The sequence below is a fragment of the Neofelis nebulosa genome, chromosome 2 (genome assembly GCF_028018385.1).
Source record: "Neofelis nebulosa isolate mNeoNeb1 chromosome 2, mNeoNeb1.pri, whole genome shotgun sequence".
Lineage (NCBI taxonomy): Eukaryota > Metazoa > Chordata > Mammalia > Carnivora > Felidae > Neofelis > Neofelis nebulosa.
In genome coordinates, this window is record NC_080783.1 from 4,708,603 (window position 1) to 4,733,967 (window position 25,365).

The following is a 25,365-nucleotide window of genomic DNA, read 5'->3' on the forward strand; positions in this document are numbered from 1 at the left end:
GTGTAAGTTTAATTTGGGATAAACCCAAACAAATTTCAGAGGACACTTAAAATAAGCTTGATTTTCATGTCAGAATGCATAAGCTGAACCAACTCATGTCACCTGTTTGATGGGAAACGACTGGGTGCTCACTACCTAGCAACACAAATTATTAATTTATTCACTTCTACTATGTAATTAACACAATGCACTAGGATTTTAATCCCTTTGGTTAGACACCCAAGTATTCAAAGTGTATTTAACAATTTGCGTTGGCATCTGGACTATGTGTACATGTGCCTACCTGCGTCCGTCTACCTGTCCGACTTCCGCAGTGTGTGTGTGTGTGTGTGTGTGTGTGTATGCCTATGCCCGCCACCAACTCTGAGTTACCCACAGGCAGCTACAATTTCTCAAGAGTTCATTCTCAACTAGGTCTGCATTTTCCCTCCAGCTATTGGGAGGGAAATTGGACAGGATTTCCATGCTGGGCACTCTGACATTCAAATATCCAAGGTGAACAGGTACAACCTCGTCCCCTCCGGTGCGGTGCTCCATGGGGGGTCCCCGGTCCCCGGGAGGGGTCCCCCCCCCCCCCCAGGGAGACCGCTGCCCGGGTGCACACGGCTAGAAGAAAGGGACAGCATTTTAGGCTGGTGTCTGCGTCAGGCCCAGAAGTGACGCCGTCTCTTCTCCCAAAGAGCTGGTAAGGGTCTGGCAAGTGTGTGAAATGGAAAAAAAGGCAACGGGAGATTCACTTCTTCCTGAATCTGGACGACGTGGGCTGGATTCAGAGCCTAACCTGAAATTGTGTACAAAGCCTGGGGATGCGTCTGTCTGTGTAGCCACGTGCTCTCTGCGCTCCGGTTTTGGAACTAGAATCCCATGCTTTGTGTGGGACGTGTGTCACCAACCCCCACCCTCGAGGAGATCCGGAAGCTTCCATGCATTCGCCTCAGGAGTCCCCATCTGTGGATGTGACTCAGTAAAGCCAAGGGTCTTGGAAAGGAAAGGCGGTGATTCTCCCCACCTTGGGTAAAAAACATCTTTACAGAAGTGAAGCAAATCGCATTATAATAATAATGGCTGTGGCCTGGTTTACCCTGGTTAAAGAGGGTGATCAAGTAGGACATGCCACCTTCCTGAAAGACAGACTCCCTTCTCAGTGACAAAGCTGAGCATAAATCATCGGCAGAAATTTCCTTAAATGGTTACGAGTGAAACCGCAGGTGGGTGGCGATACTCTGCCTCTGCCTCTCGGTTTCCGGTTGATCGTAGTTTGAACAATCAAAATGCTCTTTAAGACTCTAAAATGTCCCAGAGAAGGGTTTGAAAGCATCCAGGCCACTAAAATCAGGAATCGGGAGGGAAGCCCTCATGGGAAAGATGAGTCCTCTCGGAGGAGTATCGCCAGAGGGATCTAGAAAATGCAGCTTAAATTTTGTTTGTTTGTTTTCTGGCTCAATGACTGCCAAGAATCCCGTCTGGGTTACCGAACAAAACACGTATCGGGCGTCATCAGCAGAGTCTGGCGACAGACACGGTGTCCTCGCCAAACTCCCCGGACGCTCGCATACGCGCCTCTCCTCCTCCCGGACGCCCATCTGTAATGACTTGGGTCTTCCAGCTTGACATGGGTTTGAATTTGGTGCACTTGTGAGGGAACAGGTTAAAGTTTTAAGTCTGCCCCTCTTCTCCCGAGCATGTTCTGCGTAAAACAAAATCAATGTGGCTGCGTGAGCCTAACTAAAAGATCCCATCGTGCACCACAAGGAGGTCAACGCTTTACATTTGGGATTCGCTGAGAGAGAGAAGGTTTAGAATGTGCTGCCGCACGGACGTGGCTGCGGCTGAGCGAGGATGCTAACACGCGACACATATCGACACAAAGTGTTTTTTTATCTTTTCAATTATTCAGCTTGTGGCTCAGGAAGGATAACTGGGTCTTGCCCATCACACACATCACATGACGCCTCCCCTCCCTGGGGCATCACTCCGGGGCCTTCACTTCCCTTTAACGATCAGCGGCTCTTGATTTCGGGGGGCGGCATGCTAAGGGTCTTACCTTATTCTTGCTGCTCTCACAGGACTGTAAGCTGGCTAGGATCTGGCTCTCGATGGCCTGGACCCACGCATCTCGCTCTTCATAAGTGGTGGCTTCAAAGTGCCACGTCTGGCCAGTGAGGGACACGATGATAAACTCAAAGTTTTCTTCTTGTTCTGAAACACAGAGTGGTGGGGATGAAGACTTTTAGCTTTCATGCGACCGCGGCCCCTCTGCCGGGCCTCGGCCATAAAAGCGCCTTTGGGTTCAATCGCGCCTGCATGGGGCCAGCAGCACACGCGGCGGAGATCTGAATCCGCCGACCTCCAAACACTCAAGGTTTGGTTCCTAAAGCCAGCGTGGGTTAGCTAGGGTTCAATTGATGCTCAGGGGATGAGGAAAAATGAAAACCAGTGAGTGATGTCAGCGTCTCTGTGCTGGGCACAGAGGAAGCGACTGCGGGAAAAATAACACTGCAGCTCGCTGCACCGTCGAGGTATCTGTGGGGCGAAAATTAAGTTAATACCCACTAATGTCGGGGTACACTCTTGATTTCTCTTAGCGTCTGCGTGGAGATCCGCGGATATCGCAGCGGCAAACGGGGATGCCTGCGGGTTTCTGCTCTTTGACGGGACAAGAGCTACTGCGGCGGAATTTCGTCCTATCGCCTCCCATCTGGAGAGCGGGCGGGACTCCGGGTGATGGGAGGCGACTTCACGGCTGCCGTGGGGCGACCATCCACACGAAGAGGGGGACCTGCCATGAAACCCTGCTGTACCACCTGCCGCAGTGGGGTCTTTGGGACAGAGTCTCGACTCTTCCAAGGCTCACTTGCTTACCCTGAAGATGGGGGGAGAGGTCACCTACTCCATAGTGTCACCCACCGGCTAAGTGACGTGTGCCACTGAGGCTGACAGGGCCTGGGCCATGGGAGACGCTCTGTTCTCTCACCCCCTCCCCTCGTTACTGCCACAGAGAAAAAAGGGACCGTGTGACCAGTTACCAGCAGCCACGAAGAAATCTTGAGCACGAGTTACAGGCACAACACCTCATTTGGTTTGTGGTTTCCAGTCACCAAGCCCGTGAAGCTGCATGACAACTGCCCGGTGAGAAGGTGGTATTCGTGATGAGAACCACCTATGGCCTGTGCGGCAGACCACGGTTTCGATGACCGCTCTGCACCTGGTCACATCTACGGCACCAGAACCCCCATCTCGCAAGCTCTCGGCTCCCCTAGCCCAGCTCCTGAGCAGCCCTCACAGCCCCTGACCTTTGCCCGGCTCCCTGCTTCCCCGGGTCAGCCCGGCCTCCTCTGGGCTTCCCTCTCAGAGCCCTGCCTCCCCGGGAGCCCCTGAGCCTCGAGATAAGGGTGCCATTCCGTTCTGGAGAGCGATCGCAGACCTCTCCAGTTACCCTTCCCTGCTTCCCTCGGTGTCAGGAGAGGAGCAGCCTCAGCCACTGAGGCAGAGAGACCCCTTCCGCCTGACCCTTCGATGCCACCAACCCCTCCTCCAGGGATTCTCAATGCATGGCCTGCTCTGGGGAACCACTCCCCTAAATGACCACAACCTGCTTCGGAAACAGGGCCGTGCTGCTTCTATGCAAAATCCTGACACGTTCTGGTGACTCACGGTATCGTGCTCTGAGTAAAGTCACCGTTGCTGCAGTTTTCGGATTCAGCCCGCTGGGGAGCTGGACCTCGCTCTGAACAGCACCCGAAGGTACGTCCATCGGCAAAACTTGCTGAGAGCCTTCTCCGGTTAACGCACCCGGCCTGAGGGCACGTGAATGAGGTTCGTCTGGCAAGAAGGCCCACGGCTTCCCCTAGCTTCTCAAAGGTCCGCCACAATCCTGGAGTCGTTAAAGGCTCGTGTGATGAGGGTGTGTGCCGGGGTGCGGGGCTGAGTGCAGGTCAGGACGGGCCCTGGCTGAAGCCCGTCCCCCCCCCCCACCCCCCCCAAGCTGGGCTTCGCTTGGAGAAGACCCAGGAAAGCTTGGGGGAAGGAATGGGTGGGGATGTCCCAGGAAGGGGAAGGGGCGGGCCATGGGAACACAACAGTGGAACCTCAGGGGGTCCTCTGCTTGCTTGCACGGTCCTTGAGCATCATCCCACACTCCCTGAGTCTCTCTGGCTCCTGACTTCTGGAGAGCTAGTGATAAGAGTTCAGAAAGTGAGGGGGGCCGTCAGAAATTTTACCCCAATGTATTGTGCTCCGAGTCAGAGAACAACCGGCCCCCGGGTTTAGGCAGAAGTGGAACACCGCCCCTGCTGTGGGAAAGACAGGTGGGGCAGGAAGCCTCGGGGCGTCCGCAGGACCCCCGCCCCCGGTCACTCACGGCTTTGTTGGGATTTTCATTTTCTTTTTTTTTTTTTTTTAATTTTTTTTTTTCAACGTTTTTTATTTATTTTTGGGACAGAGAGAGACAGAGCATGAACGGGGGAGGGGCAGAGAGAGAGGGAGACACAGAATCCGAAACAGGCTCCAGGCTCTGAGCCATCAGCCCAGAGCCCGACGCGGGGCTCGAACTCACGGACCGCGAGATCGTGACCTGGCTGAAGTCGGACGCTTAACCGACTGCGCCACCCAGGCGCCCCGGGATTTTCATTTTCAAAACCAGCTGTGACTTTCCAACAGGTTTGTCCATGACTGACCCGCGAGCACACCTTTGCGGTTATTGGCTGAGACCCTGTATCCGTGGATTTTTAAACGTCCAGCGTTTTGATCCACACGGTTTTATGTCCCTAACGCTATAAATTACAACGTCTTCCACACTGAATTTTGTAATACAGAGCCCCAAATTCATGCATCTTATGCAAAACTTTCCCAGGGAACTGGTAGGCAAGATAAGAAAGAACGAGCTAAGTCACCGCTGGGCCGTCAGGAACACGTGCTAATTCACGGGTGGACTGACAGCCGCTCATTAGATCTACTCAACAGGCTCACGCTTTTCTGAATATGTGAAATTCAAGTGCGTGACAGAAGTGCCCCCTGATCAGGATTTATTGGCTCTTTCAGTGAAAAAAAAAAAAAAAAAAAAAAATGACAACCATTAGCTTCCCAGTTAAATTTCTGCACAACTGGTCTGCCGTAAAGCTTTCTAGCCTGAATCACGGGCTACATCTTCTGGAACGAAGGGAGGGAACTGAGCTCGCCTTGGGGCTCAGTCGCATGGCTGCCGGCTACCACGCGGGGGGCAAGGGTTCTGGCATGCAGGACACACGGTCCGGAGCCGGGAGGGTGGGCACACACACACTGATACAAAGCTGATGATTGAATACAAAGCAGTGAAAACAATGATGGGCGGGGAGGGATGTGGTCTGTGACACAGGGACATCGACACTTCGCGTTTCATTCCAATGCAGTATGAGCGTTCCAATGCATATGTTCCAATGCACTGAGCATTTCCACTAATATGCTGGTCATACCCCATGTGAAGGCAGAACTTTCAAATTCAAGTGCTGAAGTTTGGCTTTGCCCTATTTAATTACGTGAACAAGGCTCACCTGTGCAGGTGAGCTCTCCTCTCGGGCACAAATACATTTAAGCATTCACAGGGACGTCGGAGTTCATTTCTTGCAAGTTTCCAAATGTACTGTCCCCACAGCACGTCCTCTGTGGCTCCTCAATCACCTTAACGGTCAACTCCACCACCTGTCTTCTCTGTCTACTTATACCGGATACAAGTTTCCTTTTCTAGTACCTTCTAGGTCGCGAAATATTCCGGTCTGTACTTGCAGAAGAGTCTCTCCCCCTTGGGGCTGTCCACAGATGCAACAGCCAACTTTGGGTCTCTGCACCCTTGAGGAGTTCAATCCCTTGTTGTGTGTCCTCTTCTAAGGGAGCCTGGTGGAAATTTGGCATCTCAGAGGCGACCCATAGGGCCTTTCTACCCTGAGATGCTATGGTAGGGATGCAGGACAGTTCTCAACGTTTTTGAAACAGTTCTGGGCAGCTGCCAAGAATCCGTGTTGAGGATTCCAAGGCTGGCTCCAGGCTCTTGGAGAACGAGCGGGACAATCAACTGGCAATGTCTGCCCTGGGGGAAGGAGGGATGGGTGGGTTCAGTACCGTCCTGCCATAGCTTTTTCATACTCAGCTAGAGTTTTCTTTTTTTTTTTTTTAAGTTATTTGTAATGTTTATTTGTTTTTGAGAGAGAGGAAAGCAAGGGAGATGCAGAGAGAGGAGGACAGATGATCTGAAGTGGGTTCTGCACTGAGAGCAGTGAGCCCGATGTGGGGCTCGAACTCGCAAACCGTGAGATCATGACCTGAGCCGAAGTTAGAGGCTCAACCAACGGAGCCAGCCAGGCGCTCCGCTATCTTTTAAATCACGGCTTCTTCTTGCCTTCCCTGGCCCTTCTTCATGCGGCCAGGTGTGAATACATACCCTGGGGGTTTATTTCATGGCCGTGCCTCACCACTTCTGAGGGCTCCTTTCCTTCTAACGCTTAGACAGTCACTTCTAACTTATGCGGACAATTCTCAGATCTGTATCTCTGACCCCCAAATCCAATCACTTAGGGGTTTAAAAAAATGCCTACAGATACTCTTTAGATACTTTGGCCTCGCATCAAATTAACATGCATGGAAACACATCTGCTGTCATCTCCGAAGGCTCCTCTTTGGTTTTCACGATTTCTGTCGATGCTTACAACGCCATTTCTAGTCATAAACCTTCAGACTCACCCAGATCCCATCCTCTCCCTCTTCCCACTGCTCCCTAATCAGCTCAACACTGCTTACGGAGGCCGGCTCTGTACCACTCTCCCCATCTCCTCCTTTTGGCCCTCACCTGACCACTTCACGAGTCGTGGCTCGGCCTGAACGGTCCCTCCGAGCTTATGCAACACACGCGTGCCGCACTCCTGACACCAGCAGGTGAGTGCTCCTGCATCGGCCTGGGCGTGGCTTCCACACCCCTGGGTGTGACCCCGCCCCTTCCCACCAAACCTTCCTGTCATGCGGCAGACACGTGTGCGGGGCTTTCCTAGGAAACACACGTGTTGTGGCGTCGATGGACGTGTAGGAAGGCATCACCTCTAAGCCCGTAGCCTACCCTGTCTCCCCCTCCTCAAATCACACCCAGGGATTAATAAACCAGAACTGCGAGCACTGGGTTTTAAACGCCTGCAGGTGAATGCTACCCCCACGCCTCCCCCCCCCCCCCCACCCCTCAGCCCCAACAGTGATCGGAAAGGAAGGGGATACGGGCTCAGGTCTGCAGAACCTCCTTGGCTCCTGGCACCTCCTCGGAGGGAAAGCATTCCACAAAGATCCCCCGCGTATGAACTCAGAACCCAAAACACCGAACACACGGGAGACGGGGGAGCGGATTTAGATCCAGAGAATTTCAGGTACAGAATTCAAAGTAATTATGCATAAAATGTTTAAAGAAATGAAAACACGGGATCCTAAATTTTCAAAAAAAGGAGACCATGAAAACCGATCAGGCAGATCGTTAAAAAAAGGTAGATCTTTTGGAAATTCAAATTATAATGGTTAACGAAACAAGCCCACCAGGGATGGGGTGAAAGGCGCTGGTTGGGGGGGGCGGTAAGTGCAGAGAGGAGAGACCTGGAGGGACTGGCTGAAACGGTAGACAAATGAGCAAGGACCCTGTGGGTCAGAAATGACGGGTGCGGGGAAGGTGTGACACACACATCTCACTGCCGGGCAAACGGTGGGAGCCACGCGGGGCTGTGAAACGATCGGAGCTCTAGACACGGAAATGACATCCACCCAGAAGGATCACAGCAATGAAAACCACACCAAAAGCTTAGGAAACTGTGGAAAACCAAAGACAAAAAGAGGCCCTTAAGAACACAAAGCAAGAAAGGGTGGATTGCTCTTAAAAAAAAAACCAAACTGGCAGCCATATGGATGATGGACGTCTCAAGAGTGACAATCAAAGCTGCAAGACAGAGGAATAATATCCTCAGAGTCCCGGGAGAAAATAACGTCAGTGTAGACTTGGGACCCAGGAGAACCTTCCGTGAAGAAAAAGAATGCAATATATTTTATACAGGAAGAAAACCAAAAAAACCAAAAATACCCCCCCCCCCAAAAAAAAAAAAAACAGGGATGCCTGGGTGGCTCAGTCAGTTGAGCATCCCACTCTTGGTATTGGTGCAGGGCATGATCTCACGGTTGTGGGACCAAGCTGTGCATGGGGCTCCGCACTGACTGTGTGGAGCCTGCTTCAGAGTCTCTCTCTCCCCCTCCTCTGTCCCTTCCTGTGTGCGTGTGCGCTCTAAATAAATAAGTAAATAAATAAAACAATAAAACATTAAAAAAAAGAACTATGGAAAAAGCCTATTACCAACAGATCCTCACTAAAGGAACTACTGAGATAAGCTTCAGAAGATTCTAGAAAGAAGGGGAGAGCTAGGGAAGGACTGGTGTATAGATGAATAGATAGATATGTCGATATGTGTAAGCAAAAACTGTGTCACAAACTATTTCTGAAAATAACGTCTCCTTTAGGGAAAACGAAAGAATCAGAGATGTGCGAGTGGAGCCGACGTGTCCAAGGGCGGCACATGCTTCTGCAGGGAGGCCGAGAACGGACGTAGGATTTGGGCAAGTGAGGCTCAGTGATGGAACATGAGGGTCGACCTTGATGAGAAAAGCAGCAGAATGTGCACCTTCCGAATCAGAGGGGGGGAAACACTCAAATAAGAAAATAACTGTGACCGAAATCTTTTATCAAACTAGGAACGCTTTGTCCTTCTGTTGGACACAAGGCACCCATCCGCACCCCACCGCGTCATTATTCTTCACGATGAAATGTTAGAAGAGTTCATTTCACATCAGTTAAAGGGTGCCCAAGGTGGGGGCGCCTGGGGGGCTCAGTCAGCTGAGCATCTGACTTCGGCTCAGGTCATGATCTCATGGTTCGTGGGTTCGATCCCCACGTCGGGCTCTGTGCTGACAGCTCGGAGCCTGGAGCCTGCTTCGGATTCTGTGTCTCCCTCTCTCTCTCTCTCTGTGCCTCCCCTGCTTGCAATCTGTCTCTCTCTCTCTCTCTCTCTCTCTCAAAAATAAATGAACATTAAAAAAAGATTTAAAGGGTGATCGAGGCAAAGCAGCTCATCGTAACAGCCTCTGTTCGACCCTGCGGGGCAATGCGGTAAGACAAGACAGAGAAATAGAAGATCTGAAGACTGGAAAGACACAAATTCATGTTTTACAAGACTGTTTATGTAGGAAGCCTCAACTAACTGACAAATTCTGAGACATAAGAACATAGAACATGGACAAGATACAAGACCAGTTTACAGAAATGCCACCAGCAAAAAAAAAAAAAAAAAAAAAAGAACAAGGATTAGAGAGCAATTGCATTAAAAAAAAATATATATATATATATATATATATTTTAACATTGATTCATTTTTGAGAGAGAGAGAGAGCGTGAGCTGGAGAGGGACAGAGAGGGAGGGAGACCCAGAATCCGAAGGAGGCTCCAGGCTCTGAGCTGTTAGCACATTGCCTGATGCAGGGCCTGAACCCAGGCTGGTGGCATTTCTGTACCCTAAAACAGAGATCATATTTGCATATATCTGTTTATAAATACATTTCTCTCCATCTGGGAGGTTGGGAAGGAGAGATACAGAGAACAGCGGGTAACTCCCCAAAAGCAACAATATAAAGGATCGCCTGGAACCTGCACTCATTACACAGGTGGCGAGGAGCAGACCCCGTCCCGAGCTTTGAGGGGACGGGTCAGAGTGTGCAAGTGGCCGGGGTGGGTTTCACGCCTCGCATCCTGGCAGCTGAGACCCTGGTGGGGCCTGCTGATGATAACGAAGCACCGATAAGCCTCAACGGAGCAAAGAGCAAATAAACGGATGCAGGACATCCCGGGAGCCGGGCCTGGCGGACACGCGCTCTTGAGGAAAGGCCGACGAACAGCCGGGAGAACCCTGGAGAGCACGAGGAACTTTCACGACCCAGTTCAGACCCAACTGTACCCACACTCAAAACCCCGATGCGTCTGAGACAGCGTGCTTTTTACATGGGAGGGCCTGTCCGCCTCGAAAGGCACCCGCTTATAGAAATAACGAAGCCACGAACGGGGACGGCAGGTGGGGCCACAGTGAGCGTCGTGACTGATCACTGTGACGGTCTGTGTGTGTGCTGTTTTTAAGGCATATGGGAGCACGCACAGAGGCCCCCTCCGTCACGGGGCAGGTGTGGACGTCAGGACTCATCCCCGAGGCTATTCTGCAGTGACTGTTTCCGTTTTAAGGTGAACCCCGGGCCTAGAGTTGGCAGAAGACAGACGCTCGGGTCTTGCCCCTGTGGGCTCCAGCAAGGCTCCCGAGGGCTAAGCTGGCGGTGCCTCTGATGCCGGGCCCGGCCTCTGCCAGGTGGGCCACCCGGAGGAGAGGGGTCCAGCTCACTGTGGACAAGGAGGATGGAACCCCACGCTGTCTCAGGCAAGAGGCACCCCCAGCAGGGGAGCCACTCAGCCTTCTTGTAGATTCTGGGCCCTGGCGGGGAGAGGTCTTTATCAGAAGCTGGGTAGCTGGGATGCCTCGCTTCCTGAATAAGGGATTGAAACCTGGGCACTCGGTCTACTACTTGTGGTCCACACCCGCCACCCGTCGCAGGCGGCCAGCTTACGCTTACGGCATCCCGCGCTTCCCCAGATATTACTGTCTTTACGTGTTTCTTTCTTTTTTTTTTGGAGGGAGAGCAATATGTTAACACTCACAGATATAGTTAGAATTTCAGAACTGAATTATACCTGTTGTATGGCTTTTCTCTGCCTCCCAAGATTAAAAAAAAAAAAGAACAAGGATTAGAGAGCAATTGCATTTAAAAAAAAATATATATATATGTTTTAACGTTGATTCATTTTTGAGAGAGAGTAGAGACAGAGAGAGAGAAAGAAAGCGCGAGCTGGGGAGGGACAGAGAGAGGGAGACACGGAATCCGAAGGAGGCTCCAGGCTCCGAGCTGTCAGCACAGAGCCCGATGAGGGGCTCAAACCCACAAACCGTGAGATCATGACCTCAGCCGAAGTCAGACGCTTAACCAACTGAGCCACCCAGGTGCCCCTTAATAACCAACATATAAAGGAAAGGAACTCTCATGAGGTGTCCGGTGGGAGACAGAAGGGGCTCCCCACTTCCCACTGCCTTTTTCTGCTACCGATGTCAGAAAGTCAAGGTGGTGTGTCTTTTACTTTTTTCTAATTTATTGAGGGAGAGAGAGAGCGCATGAGTCGGGGGGAGGGGGAGAGAATCTCAAGCAGGCTCTATGCTCAGCGCAGAGCCCCAAGGGGGGCTCGATCCCACAAACTAGGAGATCAGGACCTGAGCTGAAATTAAGAGTTGGAAGCTCAACTGGGCGAGCTCCCCAGGCACCCCAAGGTAGTGGGTCTTTGGAAAGGAGTTTCCCAGAACTCTCTACCCAGCTTGTCACTAGTGACGACTCTGAACCTGGTCCTGTCTAGAAAAGGTCGAGGGACGGGATGACCAGCTAGCAGAAGCCATCTCATCTGCCCTGCTGTGGTCACAGCTCCCGTGACATGAGGTCCTGATGTGACAGTCATGAGCCGGGGACTGTCCAGCTGACATCTTTGGTGATCAGTCAGCACCGGGAGGAGGGACAGTCCCATCTATGCCAGGACGATCCGAGCACAGGGTGCTCTTGGCTGCTCTTCTCTGATCTAGTAGGGGTCACGTGTGCCACGTTTCCTTCTCCAAGTTTCCGTAGCTGGGTTGGGGCCACAGAGCACCTTCCTCTCTAACCTGGGACTTGGTAAGACGCGCCCTGCGGGTACAGGAGCCTTTGCGCCTCCACGCCAAGGAAAACCTCTGGGACTGAAGCCCCTGCCCGCGAAAGGTGAGAAGGCCGATGTCTAGCAGTGAGAAGAATGAAAGTGCCCAATATGCTCCCGGTTCCGGGGTGCAGGGGCCCCCGGAGCCAGCTGGAGTTGGCGTGAGCCTGCCTGCTTCCTTTCTTGGTGGAAGCTCCTTTAAATTGGATTTCTGTCGCTTCCAAAGCCAGTCCTGACCAGTCCAGGGGAGAAAAAAGGCCTCGCTCTGGTGGGGGGCACTGACCTGCCCACCGGCCATCCTGTTAGGTCAACGCCTGGTCAATCTCTGGACTTGGTCCTCGCTCACGGCAAGCGACTATTTGCACCGATAAAGTAAACAGCCGATTTCCGGGCCCCCACATTCTCCCTTCTTCTGTAGGGACAAACACTAATACGTTCCTCCTCACGTTCAGAAAAGAATTTCTACCAGATGATACTGGCTTATTCAGGTCGCCGCCGGGCCAGAAGGATTCCATCACATCGTGAAGTGACGACGGTGACATTTTAGTTTTATGCATACCAAGAATAACCGGCAGTGTGAGGCCAGTCAGGGAGACAGACTGGACATTACTCTCCCCTGCCACCCTCATTTAAAATGTGCAGAGCGGGCACTTGGACCGTCGGAAGGTACCGTTGCCGTTTTTCCATTCGAGTGGTTTCATTTCGCTAATACAAACCGCCTGTTTGTGACGATTATGGCGGCTCACACTTAATTCATCCTGTAAAAATAGAACTCAGGTTGCAAGGAGTCTTGAGGGCACGGACATTACGAGCGTGTTTTCTTGGTCTCAGATGCACAACGTCATCGGCAGAATCCAATCTCCGGCCCCTCGACAAGGACAAATCAGAGCGCCACCCACACCCCGAAGCCCTTGATGAAGAACTGTGTTGTCTCACGGCATGACATTCCGGGGCTGAGCTGTTGAATAAAGTTTTGTGATTGGGCTCGCAGGGATTTGAACAGTTTTCCGTGTTTAACAGTTAGCTGCGGAAAGGTCCACTATAATAGTATTTTAGCGCCATGAACCTGTCGAAATCAACCTGCCCAATTATTCCAAACGACATTAATAACACCGGATATTACACTAATTGCGTCCAGTTTCTATGCAGACGAGGCCCCGTGGGGCTAATTTTGCCTCCTTAGGGGCAAGCAAGTCAGCCATCAGACCGATTTCACAAGGAATCCCTCCTCGTTACACAAGTCTGGGCTGTCAAACTTTTTTTTTTTTAAAGGTTAATGGGCCAATCAGTCATCAATTATTTTTGCGGAGCCTGAGCAGACAAAGGGTTAAAAGGACTCAAAGCAGCTTCAACTGTTGTACATTTGGAAGCTGTTTGCAACAGGAGATGGCTGACGGGGGTGCATTTTGGGCGAGCGGGTCAGAGGGGAGGGGAGTCGGATGGATGTGCGCCTCTGTCCTCAGTGGTGGTTCCAAGAAACACAGCAGTTGCGCTGTTTTAAACGCAGGGGCCAAGGCGATCCGGACCCTTGTGCCCAACGGATGCACAACGGCTCAAATGTCTCTGAGATGCAGGGGTGAGGCGAGTGACGATATCGAGCAGATTTGTTCCTCTTCCGAATTTAGAAGGGCTCAGGTGTCTGCAGCTGTCTCCACCGGCCAGGCAGGAAATCGGAGTCCATCCTCTGGGGAGCCCCTACAAAGCTGGACCCCAGACCCCTGATGCTCGGCGGTATCCAGGAGGCCAAGCATCCTTCCTGACATAGTTGACAACGGACAGGATGAGAGCGTGTTATCTAAGCCGTGCGGTGAGGAGACGTCCAGCAGAGAGGAGAGACACGTCCGCTTTCCAGAGGCGGCTGATACAAGTCCAGGGTCCACAAAGCCCAGGGGCTTCCGGGTGGTCACCATTTAAGTGATCTGATGATAAAGTAGCCAAGACTTGTAGGGAGACGGCGGTCTTCTCCACTTCAGGCTTCCGTTGTTGGAGAATTAGGACTTTTGTTTTAGGGTATGCCGCAGCACCCCGATTCATGTGTTCATAGCGACTTTAACGTCTGGCCAAGTCATTTTTCCTCATTATCAAGCGAGTATAGCCAGGGGTCTCCCCCAGTTTCTGCCCGAAACTCCACGCTGTCTTTTCTTCAAGTCCTACCGATTTTGGGGCCCTCTCTGGGGACATGCTTCCCTCTACCGCCCTTCCCGCTCTGTTCCCCTCGGACTGGGAGCTGCCAGCTGCCCGCCCCCTGCCCCCCAACTCTTATCTCAGCGTCCCCCACTCTGATCTCAGCGTCAACTGGGAGGGAGGCATTAGGCTGGACTAGGATGACGAAGGCGTGTTGTCCCTCCCTTCCTTTTGCCAGAAGAGACATCCACAACTTCCCAAACCCCCGACGCAGCCTCAGAATCCTTCCCAACGCAATTCCCCGTGCCGCCATTATCAATTCGTTGATGTTGGAAACAGAGAGGGGACGCATTTGCCATTCGGCCCCCTCTCCGGGCCTACCACGATCTCCGCGCTACGAGATCATTCAAGGTTATGTGGTACACAGCCCCAGGCTTTTATGCTAATTTTTGAGCCAGACATGTGGTAAAATACTACAACATTTCTGCTTCCAAAGCATATATTAAATAGGCATGTGGTTTAGATATTTTACTCGATTATGAAAACCACACGTTTAAGGTTTCAGTCCAAACCCACCATGATATAAAAAGTCAGTTTTTATTTATTTTCAATATTTCTCCCATTTTCGTAGGACACGATAAATGTGGAAGAAAGTCTAAAGACTATGGTCCAGGACTGTGAAGAATTGAGACCCATGGCAACAGAATAATACATAAGAAAACACTCCCTCCTCCCGCTTGAGGAGTTAATTTTAAGCAGAAAGGGGAACGAAAAAAAACCAACCCGTGATTTCTGGTCATTATGAACACATGAGATTCATGGTTCTCAGGTAAATATTTCTGCAAGCTCTGAATTTGGTAAATATCTTTGTTTAGCCCAGAGTCCCACAGAGGTTTTGTACAGTGGCTTAAATTAGGACAAGAACGGAATTAATTCTGTGAATAAGTGAGCCCCCGGAGGGAGGTCACAAAGTTAGGGATGTTTACCGCTGTTGTCACAGGAAGATTCTCGTGAAACACAAAGGAGGTTTCTGTTTTCCAAACACATTAGAGAGAGCTGGGAGGGCAGTCTGAGAGCCAGACACCACGGAACTCTATTCTATTAGCTTTGGCTTCCAGAACCGTGGGACACGAGGCATTTCTGAAATTAAGGAGGGTATCTAAAACAGAGCTCCTGAAAAAAATAAACGGTCCGATCCAAAACCGACAACACTTCAGGGCGGGTGGGGAAGGTTGTGTTAACATATTTCTGGTGCTTGCTCACGGTCCAGGCACTATAGGAAAGCTAAAGGTCCAAGCTCTTGGTTTAGAAAGAGAAGGAAAACCCAGAGGTACCTGCTATAATTTATCTGGTCCCTAAGCAGTGCTCTGCAGTTACCATTTGTTACTCATTCCAACTCACATCCATCACTTTCCAGGGTCCCCGATCTCCTGGTGGAAGGACTGCATGGGCTCTGCCGTGCTGGGCGGCTCGTGCACTGCCCGTGTGGGGTGCCCCCCTCCCAGCCCCCCAGCTACTGCTCACCACGGGGATGGCCAACAGTGTTGTCATTCTTTTAGAAGTCGAGGGCTGGAAAAAACAAGCAACGTTGCTTCTCTCCCCCAAAAGTCAATTCTGGAGTTATTTCCCACGAAAGGGTTTCCCAAATCTTAATTTTTCTGGATGAGTTCTTAACCTGGGCCACTCACCATTGGCCAGGGCCTGCTTTGGCGGATTCCGCCTTCCACTAATACATTCAACAGGCCTAAAAAACTGGTCCTCTGGATCCTCTCCACGGGCCGTATTCTTGGAGTTATTTTCCTATGAAGTAAGTCTTTATAACAATTTAACGGCGAGCCCTGTGGTCACCCTGACCAGGGGCCCGAGCTCTGTGGCGAGAGCTTTGTGGGCGTCTGTCTTCTTTGATTACCCCTCGAGGCAGGCTTTGTGTCTTCATTTTGGAGAAAGCAAGCCAGGCGGGGGCAGGACAGCCGGGATCGACCAGGCACGACTGTTCCCGACGCCAAATTTCTGCGTCTGATGGTTCCTTTGACGAGGACAGTGACGGAACTGGGAAGGGGTAGCTTTAAAAGTCTGGAAAAAAGAGGCTCTTACATTTTCAGGGCAACACCTCTTGCTGAACCTCTGCTCCTCGCCATGTGAACGTTTTCTCAAGCTCCGAGTTTTCTGTGAATGAGAGAATCTGAGGTACTCTGGACACGAGACAAGGACTGGCAGGGGCGCGCGTGGACCCTGGATGTGTTAACGTGCCGACTCCTCGCCACGCCTGCGTAGGGGCCATCGTCCCCCCAGTGTGCAGATGGGGGGAACCGAGGAACAGTGGGGACTCCAGAACTGGACGCAGACCTTCTGGCTCAAGGGTCTGGGCTCACAAGCACTGCCCACGCTGCTGCTCACAAACACGAGGTGTGCAAAATTTCTGACCAAGGATCAAAGTGTGACTGGAAGTACCTGGAGTGACTTACAGTGAAGAGACCTGAGTGTAGACGGCAGCCTCAGGCGGTGGGGCCCTGGGGCCGGGGCTGGGTCCAGACACCACAGGAGAAAACCCGTCACACCGGCTAAGGAGGGGCAGCGCCGTTTCCCTCGCTGCGGTGAGGTGACAGTGAGGTGACGGTGACGGCTGTCCACAGAGCATCTCGGCCCCAGCAGGGCGTCTGCACCTCTCCGCTCAAGCCTACGTGTGCTCCGTGCTTGTGGCTGAGCCCACGTCCAGGGTTTGGGCTGCGGCTTCAACCCCAGTGCCCAGCCCAGTCTCCACCTGCCGAGGTGCTTTCCAGGGGCACGGGACCGCCCTTCCCCACGCCTCAGTTTCTCCTTCTGTAAAATGTGGAGGAGATGGCCTCCCTCGGGGGTGGCTGGGAGTCACGGGGCGGGGTGCCAGGAAGCTGTTCAGAGCTGCGTTCAGTTGTGGCTCCTGTTGAATCCCGTGGACGGTGAAGCTGCTCCTGAACCCCTCCAGTGCACGGAGCTTTGCTCTCCACGGACCCCCAGGGCGCCCAGGGCCTCCTCTGGAACTTCTTTTCCCTCCCTCCGTGCCAGGGTCTTCGCCCAACCTCCTGACCTGACGGTAAGCCCTTCCGTTGTCCCCCTGCCCGGGACCCACCCAGGCAGGGACCTGAGACCCCAGCAAGCCTGTCACGCCCTCAGGGGTGAGGCGTAAACATATGCCTGTCATCTATTTGCCTCAAACTGAATGGGGCAGAAGCCTCGGCACTGGGACCGGGGACGCTGGGTGGTGAGGTCTGCTCACGTGAGTGGGGACTGTCCCCGCCATCCGGTGCAGGAGGGGCCCGGACACAGGTCCAACGCGATCAGCTGTGCTGGTCTCTGAAAAGCTTGGGCTTCTCCACGTGGGGACTGTTTGCGATCACAGTGCCTGGGACCCCTGGGTCCCTCCATTTGGCCCACTGAGGCGCGGGGAGGCAGTCCAAACAGGGCTCACAGGCCTGTCTCTGGGGCAAGTTCCAGATCCACGGAAATGCACCCAAGACAAGGCTGGATTGGGACTTCAGGCTAAAACTGAACCTGGCTGGGACTTGGGTGAGAGCATCATCTGTGGCCTGAGGTGGCTTTCTCAGCTCACAAAATGCACGTGGGCCTCGCACCCCAAGAAATACCCCTTGCTCCCCAACGCATCTCGCCTTTGCCCATTAATGCTTCATCACGTGTCCCGGAACACTCTCTTTTCCCTCTGTTCATCCCACAGGGATGACAATCGCACCTGTCTCCAGGTGTGCAGGGAAGCTGATGCCTGAAGGCAGCGCCTGGGTTCCGTGTGGCCCCTGCTCTGGGGGACCCGCTGCCCACAATGCAACAGGCCTTCCTTCCACGTCTCCCAGACGCAGCGTCCACCTTCTGCCCAGTTCTCTCTGTTCTTCCTTGGAAAGACGCGGACCACGGAGGCGAACGCTCCCACGTCTGCCCTCAGCTGCCTGGCGTGGAGGTGTTTTCCCTCTGGGCTCGGAGGCAGCGACGAACCGGGGAATCCAATCACCGACACACCTTCCACCCCCATTTCACCAACCTCTGAGATGGCAAAACTCAAGCTCATTCTCGTTGAAAGAACTTAAATCTCACCAACCCTGGCAAAGAGTTGAGTTTTTGTAAAGTAAAAGAGATGTAAAACGTAGCCCAACATCAAAGATCAAGTTTCCATCTCGGTTTCGGAGATAATGAACCCAAACGGACAGAAAAGAGGAGAGAGCACACTTTTGTCTGTTGTCTAACCTCGTCTGGGTGTTTCCCTCACTATCTCTGGGTGGTCCGTGTTGGTCCACTCCTGACGTCTGTGCACCGCCCCTCCACGAGGATCCAGATTCCGGAGCTGAGCTATCCGGACGCACACTCTGCCTCCGGGATTCCAACGTCCCGTCTCCGATGTGGTACCTACCGGCAGGGTGGCACGTACGGGAGCTGAAATCATGCAGCCCAGAGGTCGGAAAAGAGTGGACGCAGGAGGCAAAGGGCTTTGGAGAGAGGTCACGGGGTTCAAGCCCGGTCCTGCCCATCTCTCACCAGCCTGAAGCTCCAGGCAGCCTGAGCTGCACTCTGGGTCTGGAAAGGGGGGGGGGGGGGGTGTGGACGCTCCCACCCCGGGTCACACGGAGGGCCGCTCATAGGAGTGGATGTGCTCCTGGGACGGTGCCTGGTTCACGGTGCGTGCCCTCCCCTAAACTCCTGAAACTCAGCTTCTAACTCTCTCCCCAGGAAACTTGGCCGTCAACTGCACTTCGGATGTCCGGAGGCACCTCTGTGTATATCACGCAAGGGACCCCTTCAAAAAATACTCCACCTGGGGTTGGGGACATTTAATGGAATGCTCAAGACCTCAGGTGACCACACGACGTGGAATGCTCAGGGTACGAAGTTTCATCAAAGATCGTTTTACAGACATGATGATGTCACACGGCAAAAGACTGGAAATCAGAAGGGCGTCCTGATAATTCATATGACTACACGAATTTGGTAGCGTACAGTTAAAAGTGGTATGAAATGAGACCATGCATACAGAATGGATCTGAGACCCAAAGTCAATGAAGAAAGACCATGCCGCTCAGTTAGAGATTCACACACGTAACTCGACACTGAACAGAAGCGAGAGAAAACGGGACGCGCCATAGGCTCTGTGGTCGTTATTTACTCCGATACGCCCAGGACTGCCTGCCTTTAGTACCTGCTGGCAACGGACTGTGGGACCCCGAGATGCAGCCTTATCTGGCATTTACAGATTTCAGGGAGCAGCGTGTGCGTCACTGTCCCTCCCCAGCCAGGAGCACTGGGCGGGGCAGACACCGCAGGTTACCTGATTGGTCAAGGTGCGAAGTTCCCACTTCTGCACATCGTACGTGACACCTGTCACACCTGTCGGCCAGTCTCCAGGAAGGCCCGTGAGCAAGTCCCAGGGGAACTATCTGCCTGCCTCCTTACTGTCCCCCAGCTTTGTATACAACCACACATGAAACCAGACGTCACCTTTTTTTTTTTTTTTTTTTTAAAGGCTGGAAGTCAATAAATTTGTTGTGACAAATGCGTACACACACAAGAGGAAAACATATTTGAAAAGGACACAGGGAGAAGAAGTGATATGCGGCCTAAGTTGAAAAACTGATACTCAAGAGTAGGGACGCAGTACATGTAACACCCTTTAAAACACAACAAAAAATGAGGCTGCGTGTGAGTGTTCTTAACCTTCTATTATTTTTCTCTCTCATTTTGTCTTTCTGGAATGAACGCTTTGAAAGAAGATACCAAGGGGGTCAAGCTCCATTGGTACCTTCACAGACGACAACGTCCCCTTGAGGAATGAAAAGAATTATGATTAAAAAATAGGCCTTGGGGCGCCTGGGTGGCGCAGTCGGTTAAGCGTCCGACTTCAGCCAGGTCACGATCTCGCGGTCCGTGAGTTCGAGCCCCGCGTCGGGCTCTGGGCTGACGGCTCGGAGCCTGGAGCCTGTTTCCGATTCTGTGTCTCCCTCTCTCTCTGCCCCTCCCCCATTCATGCTCTGTCTCTCTCTGTCCCAAAAATAAATAAAAAACGTTGAAAAAAAAATTAAAAAAAAAAAAAATAGGCCTTTAACAAGCCATCGTGAAAATGTAGTTTTGTTTTCCAGATTCACTTTTTTTTTTTTTTTTCCTGGCTGAGAAGAGGCCTTTCAGCAGCAAGACAGGAGTAATTGTGGAAGGAAGGAAAAGAGGATGGTGATATAAATCAGCAAAGGTTAATGATCAGGATGTGAAGAGAGGGACTTGTTTACAGAAATAGCGTGCAATTTAAAATTTACAAGAGATTTAATGCCACTGCTTGGCAATCGCTAAAATCAACAGCCCAGAAAACAGTGACATTAAGAAAAATATTACAGTTATAATCATCCCCAAATAAGTCAATTAGTGTTAGGGCACGAGCTGGCGATTACTTGACCCATTTGGCTTGCACTTAAGTGAAAAAAAATGTCCCCCTATTATACCAAGATCGCTGGATTGTGACCTATTTTGCATCGTGCTCATTGTATACCAGCCTCCCTTACACACTCACGTGGGCTGACGCTGGTTTTCCTTTGCCTGGCAACAAAATAATTCTGACCCTTGACATTTGCAATCATAAAAAAAAAAAAAAAAAGAGGCAATTTATAATTGTGTTGTTCCAACGAAGGTGGGAAAAATTCAATCTGCTATTATACAAAAGCAGGGGCGGCTGTCTTCGGTGGAAAAAGCAACGCGAGTCAATTTGTGAACTTTGGCACCAGACGACCTTTAGAAACGCAACAATGTACTGAATTTACAAGCAACAGCAGCCCCATGCAAATGACCCGGGCCTGGCTGCCTCTGGATTAGAGCTGCACCGGCATTATGGAGTATGCGTCCACAAAACAAATTAAGACTGTTACTTAAATGTCACGGCACACTATTGTGTTTGGCTACAGATCATTACACCTGATACTAACACTTTTAAAAACTGTAATAACTCGGGAAATATTACATTGAGTGCCCGCATGTATAAAGGGAAAGAAAAAAAAGAGGAGAAAATAGGTTTCTGAAGTAATTTAAACATCACTACTCTAGGACTGAAGCGAAAGGTCAAAATTTAAGTAAGCTGAAAGTAACATGAATGGCAAAATCAAGCACACGGACGGGCGATGGAGGCGCGGGGATGAGTCTGCAGACACAATGAGGGGCATGCGGCTCCACGCGGGCGCGAGGGCGGGGGGCGCGGCGTTACCTTCGGTGTTGGTGCCGCTGCTGCTGTATATATTTCGCAGGCTACCAACACGGTTTAGTTTCCATGCCTTGCGCTTGGCTGCATCCCGAGAGCAGAGAAGGGGGCGGGGGGAAAGAGAGAAAACAAAAAGGAAAATAAAACAAATGAAAAGGGGAGAAATGTCAAAGCAGCTCGTGACGTCACCTCCGAGCCAGCGGTTCCTGGGAGGCAGGTGTGCACCGGGGCGGGGGGGGAGGGGAGGGAGACCCGCACCCCCGCCCCCACCCCCGGCACCCCCCTTCCCCCCACTGCTCCTGGCACACGGCGATCGAGAGTGGGGGAGGCGTGCCAGCCGGCATCATCAGGTTGGCGTGAAATCAAACTAAGGCCCGGGCAAGGAAGCCCATGCGTCGCTCCCGCCCTGCTGGGCTGGACACGTGGCCACTCCAAACAGTGCCAGGCTGGCCTTCTTGGCGACGGGTGGCATCTTTTGAAGGAGCTAGGATGCCAGCAGCCATGAGCCCTTTGATTTGGCAGAACGCTGGGAATGTGTCAAATCAAAAGAGACCCCGGTGACTCGCGGTTCACGTGTATGCTGCACAAGGTAGGCCCTGAATAGCCGGAGCCCTTAACGCTGGACTTGTTTCCCCCCGCCCCCCCCCCCCCCGACACGCGTTCATCTGGACAGCAGCCTGCACCGGCAAAACTCGGCTATCATCTTGCTGTCGTCAGAGGGTGGAGGCCCTTCTCCTTCCTATGGGGGCCTCTGGAGGCTCTGAATGGAGCTCTGAGGGGCCCAGAGCACACGCCCCAAGCTCTCAACTCATCAAAGAGAGCATCCGAGGGGGAAAAAAAGACAAGACAGATGGCCAGTTACCCACGAAGAACCCTGGGTTTGGGAGAGAGCCGCAGCATGTGCAGAGTGGGGCGGGAAGGGGTCCCCGACCTCCTCAGGCACTCTTCTCCGGGCACACATTCTCGCCTCACCTGGCCCCCACCCTCCCAACCGCACACTCGGGGCCGAGACACCTGTGGCGGAGAGGCTGGCTCCGGTCAGCCCTTCGGAGGACGCACTTCATCAAGAGCAGAGGTTAAGTAGGGAGGCTCCTGTGGTGCAAGTCTTCCGGCTGAAGGCACAGCCACAGATCCACGGGCCGGACGGCCACCACATGGGCACGCACGCCAGCGTGTCTGTGGCGGACGCGGTCACCCAGGTCTCTGAAGAAGAGGCACGCCTGGCCATCTCTCTCTCTCGACCTCCACGGCCAGGAGAAGAAAGCGGTCAAACCCGCCATCAGGCTCTCTGGGGCTAACCGTTTAACGTGGGGAGTAAGAGGCGCTCCTGGGGAAGCCAGGCCGGCCCTCTGGTTCACGGACCGACGCAGAGACAAGGAACACGCTGGCCAGGGGTCACCCCAGCACGTTCCGGACTCAGGACGGTGCTGGCTCCTGCTGTCGTGTTAAAGCCCAGACGCTCAGTCTCCAAGAGTGTGGGCTCAGCTCTAGCTGTGCCCAGCCCGGTGGTCGCGAAAGGAGCCCCCGTGACGACCAGGGCTCTGCGAGGAGCTTTGCTGCTGAGCTGAATGCCAAGCACTTCTGTGCACGCGGGGTTTACTTGCAGTGCCAACAGGAACTAGGTGTGAGAACTAAGGACACTTACGGAAGCAAGCACAGTGATTCTGAAACAGTGTATATCCGGGATGCAAACTTTATGCTAATGAGGAAGGCAGAAAGCAGCTGTAATTTAGTGGTCGCCCGACTTAAAACCGGGAAAAAGTAAGCTATGACCAAACACACCGAAGAGTTACTTGGTAGCTTGAAAACCCACCGGTAATTTACTAGGAAATCTAATCTCTAAACTAGTGGGCATTTAAGGTTGGGGATGCAGGCCCTTCTACCGTATATGGGCCTGAATTTAGTCTCGCCCCGGTGAGAAGCTCCCCTTACCTCCGCATCCTCGAGGTACCAACTACCTACAGGGTGTCTGTCCCAGGCAACGTCACGGCCGGCACCCACCGGTACGAACACCAGGCGCCCGAGACAAAGGAAACCAAACTAGTCACAGTTTTCAAATGTTTACTTTAGAAACGTTCAATGAATATTTATCCGCTCCCTCGGGTACAGCGGACGCTTTTGCAGAATTAATTGCGTGTTTAATTATCTCAATAGATGATGCTCTGGTGTCCTGGCCCCAGTTTTACAAGTTCCAGAAAGCGGTGGCCACGAAAGAGGCTGCACTCCCCAGCCTGGAAACTTACCTCTTTCTCAAACATTTACATATAAATAGGCAGCGCTGAGGCTGGGCACCCTTCTGGAGGGAGTGGTGGGGGGAGTTCTAGTGCAAACCTCTTCCCTCACCTGCATATGCCTTGCATTTTTCATGCTCCGATCTCCCATTACCGTTTGGATGTAGAGGTAAGAAGTGAGCTCGCAGTCTGGTTTTCTATTAACCTATTGATGAAATAATCAATTTTAATGTGTAAAATGCCATGCCTTTTCCTTCCTCTTAAACAAATGGACTTTTTCGGGATGATACCAAGGTCCCGACACGTGCATTTGTCTCCTGGGGCATCGACTGCTCTAGGTCCACCTGTTTCGAAGCTTCTCAAAGAGAAAACACAATCGTATTATCATCGGTAAAATCTCAGGTTGTGCACGGTGCTGGCGCCCGTGCTCCCTTCTGCAGGAAATGGGGACACTGTGCCAAACGGAAGGGCACTGCATCCCGACGCTGCTGGCTGGGCGCCTCGTTCCCCAACCACACGGGCATCACACGCCGCGGCCGCCACCTTCGCAACAGCGGTGACGCTTGAGGGCTGCCTCACGCGGACTAGCTCAGAATGCTACATTTTCTGGGCAATCTTTACTTTTTTTTTTTTTTTTTTTTTAACGTTTATTTATTTTTGAGAGACAGAGTGACACAGAGCACGAGCAGGGGAGGGGCAGAGAGAGAAGGAGACACAGAATCCGAAGCAGGCTCCAGGCTCCGAGCTGTCAGCACAGAGCCCGACGCGGGGCTTGAACCCACAAACCGCGATTTACTTTTTTTTTTTTTTATTTAATTTCAGGGATACAGTTTCTTCCATTTCAACACAGGCTAACTTATTTTGATTTCTGTCACCAGTGTGACTTCTCACAAAACTACGGAGTTTCACATCACCGGGAGGAAAGGCAGCGGGGTGCGAGCAATCCACCAGCAGTTTCCACACTGCTGTTGTGCTTACTGGATAAGCAAGTCTCTTCTCTAAACAGTTTCGGGTGCCTTACGTAGCTATTTCAACAGCCCGATGTCTCCACGCAGTCTCAAATGCCGACAGCACAAATTCAAATCTCCCCGGGTGTACAACCCTACATCGTGTAATTTCAGATGTGATGGAAGCTAACTGTCAGCCCAAATGTTAGGTGGGGAGAGGGAGCTCTTCTCACTACCTGCAAATTAGGTGGAACTTTCTGAACCCCGATCTACCTCGGCAGGAAAGTCGGCGGGCCCGGGGCGGGGGAGGGGGGGGGCAGCAGGGGACAGGAAGCCATTAGCAGGACCCCATTCTCCCCATAATGGTGTCAAAATGCGAACCGTGAGCTCACGTTCAATACCAGACTGTTACGTGAATACCGAAGCAAGAGGCAGTGCACGGGACACACGACTCATGCTCGAGAATTAAAACCGAGAGGGACGCGGAACTCATCCTTATACGGGTTGGAACGTCTTTCCTAACGATTGAAAGGATCACAATTTTGAAAAAGACAGGGTAAGATAGTAGGGACTCCTCCTCCAACCTATACGAACACAAAAAGCTTACTGCCTTTTAGTGCCAGTGGCATCATCAACTTCCCCTTCAAATTGACCAAGAGCCCTCTTGCATATGAGCACCTTGTAATCTTTGGATTACAAAGAAAGGAAAAGACAGGTGAGCGGTAGTCCCGGTACCCGAATCCTAATGCTGACAACTGCACCTGCACGTGTGCTCTGGCTATCTAGTGACATGGCCCCTTCCGGAAAGCTGCCTTGTGGACACTCACATCCGGAGGGTGACTCATTTTCTTGGGTAGGGGGTGACCACACGGACAGCTGGGGGTGGCTGTGACCCAGCTCATCCGGGTCTCAAATGCTGCTCATCCTGAGTCATTCACGTAAAGAAAAGACGCTGCTATAAACTTCAGTTCGCAGAATATTTCTTTAAGGTATCTGATGATAGTTAGATGTGTTTTGTGTCCCTGTGTCCAAAATGAG

At 52.2% G+C, this 25,365-nt stretch overlaps 1 protein-coding gene across 18 annotated transcripts in view; it reads right to left on the bottom strand.

Annotated features, from left to right (window-relative positions):
• The window catches only part of AGAP1 (ArfGAP with GTPase domain, ankyrin repeat and PH domain 1), a 549,180-nt gene that overhangs the window by 73,836 nt on the left and 449,979 nt on the right, over window positions 1-25,365 (bottom strand). For 12 of the 18 annotated variants that reach the window (XR_009253932.1, XM_058700362.1, XM_058700369.1 and 9 more), the window contains 2 exons: window positions 21,156-21,233; window positions 2,045-2,199 (listed from right to left, as the gene is read on the bottom strand). Coding sequence is in view for 17 of the 18 variants with exons in the window: in XM_058700362.1 (XP_058556345.1) it covers window positions 2,045-2,199; window positions 21,156-21,233 (233 nt within the window). In the remaining variant the exon portion in view is untranslated. Of the gene's footprint in view, window positions 1-2,044; window positions 2,200-21,155; window positions 21,234-25,365 lie in introns of those variants that run through there. The other 6 variants (XM_058700380.1, XM_058700404.1, XM_058700354.1 and 3 more) reach the window with 2 other exon arrangements.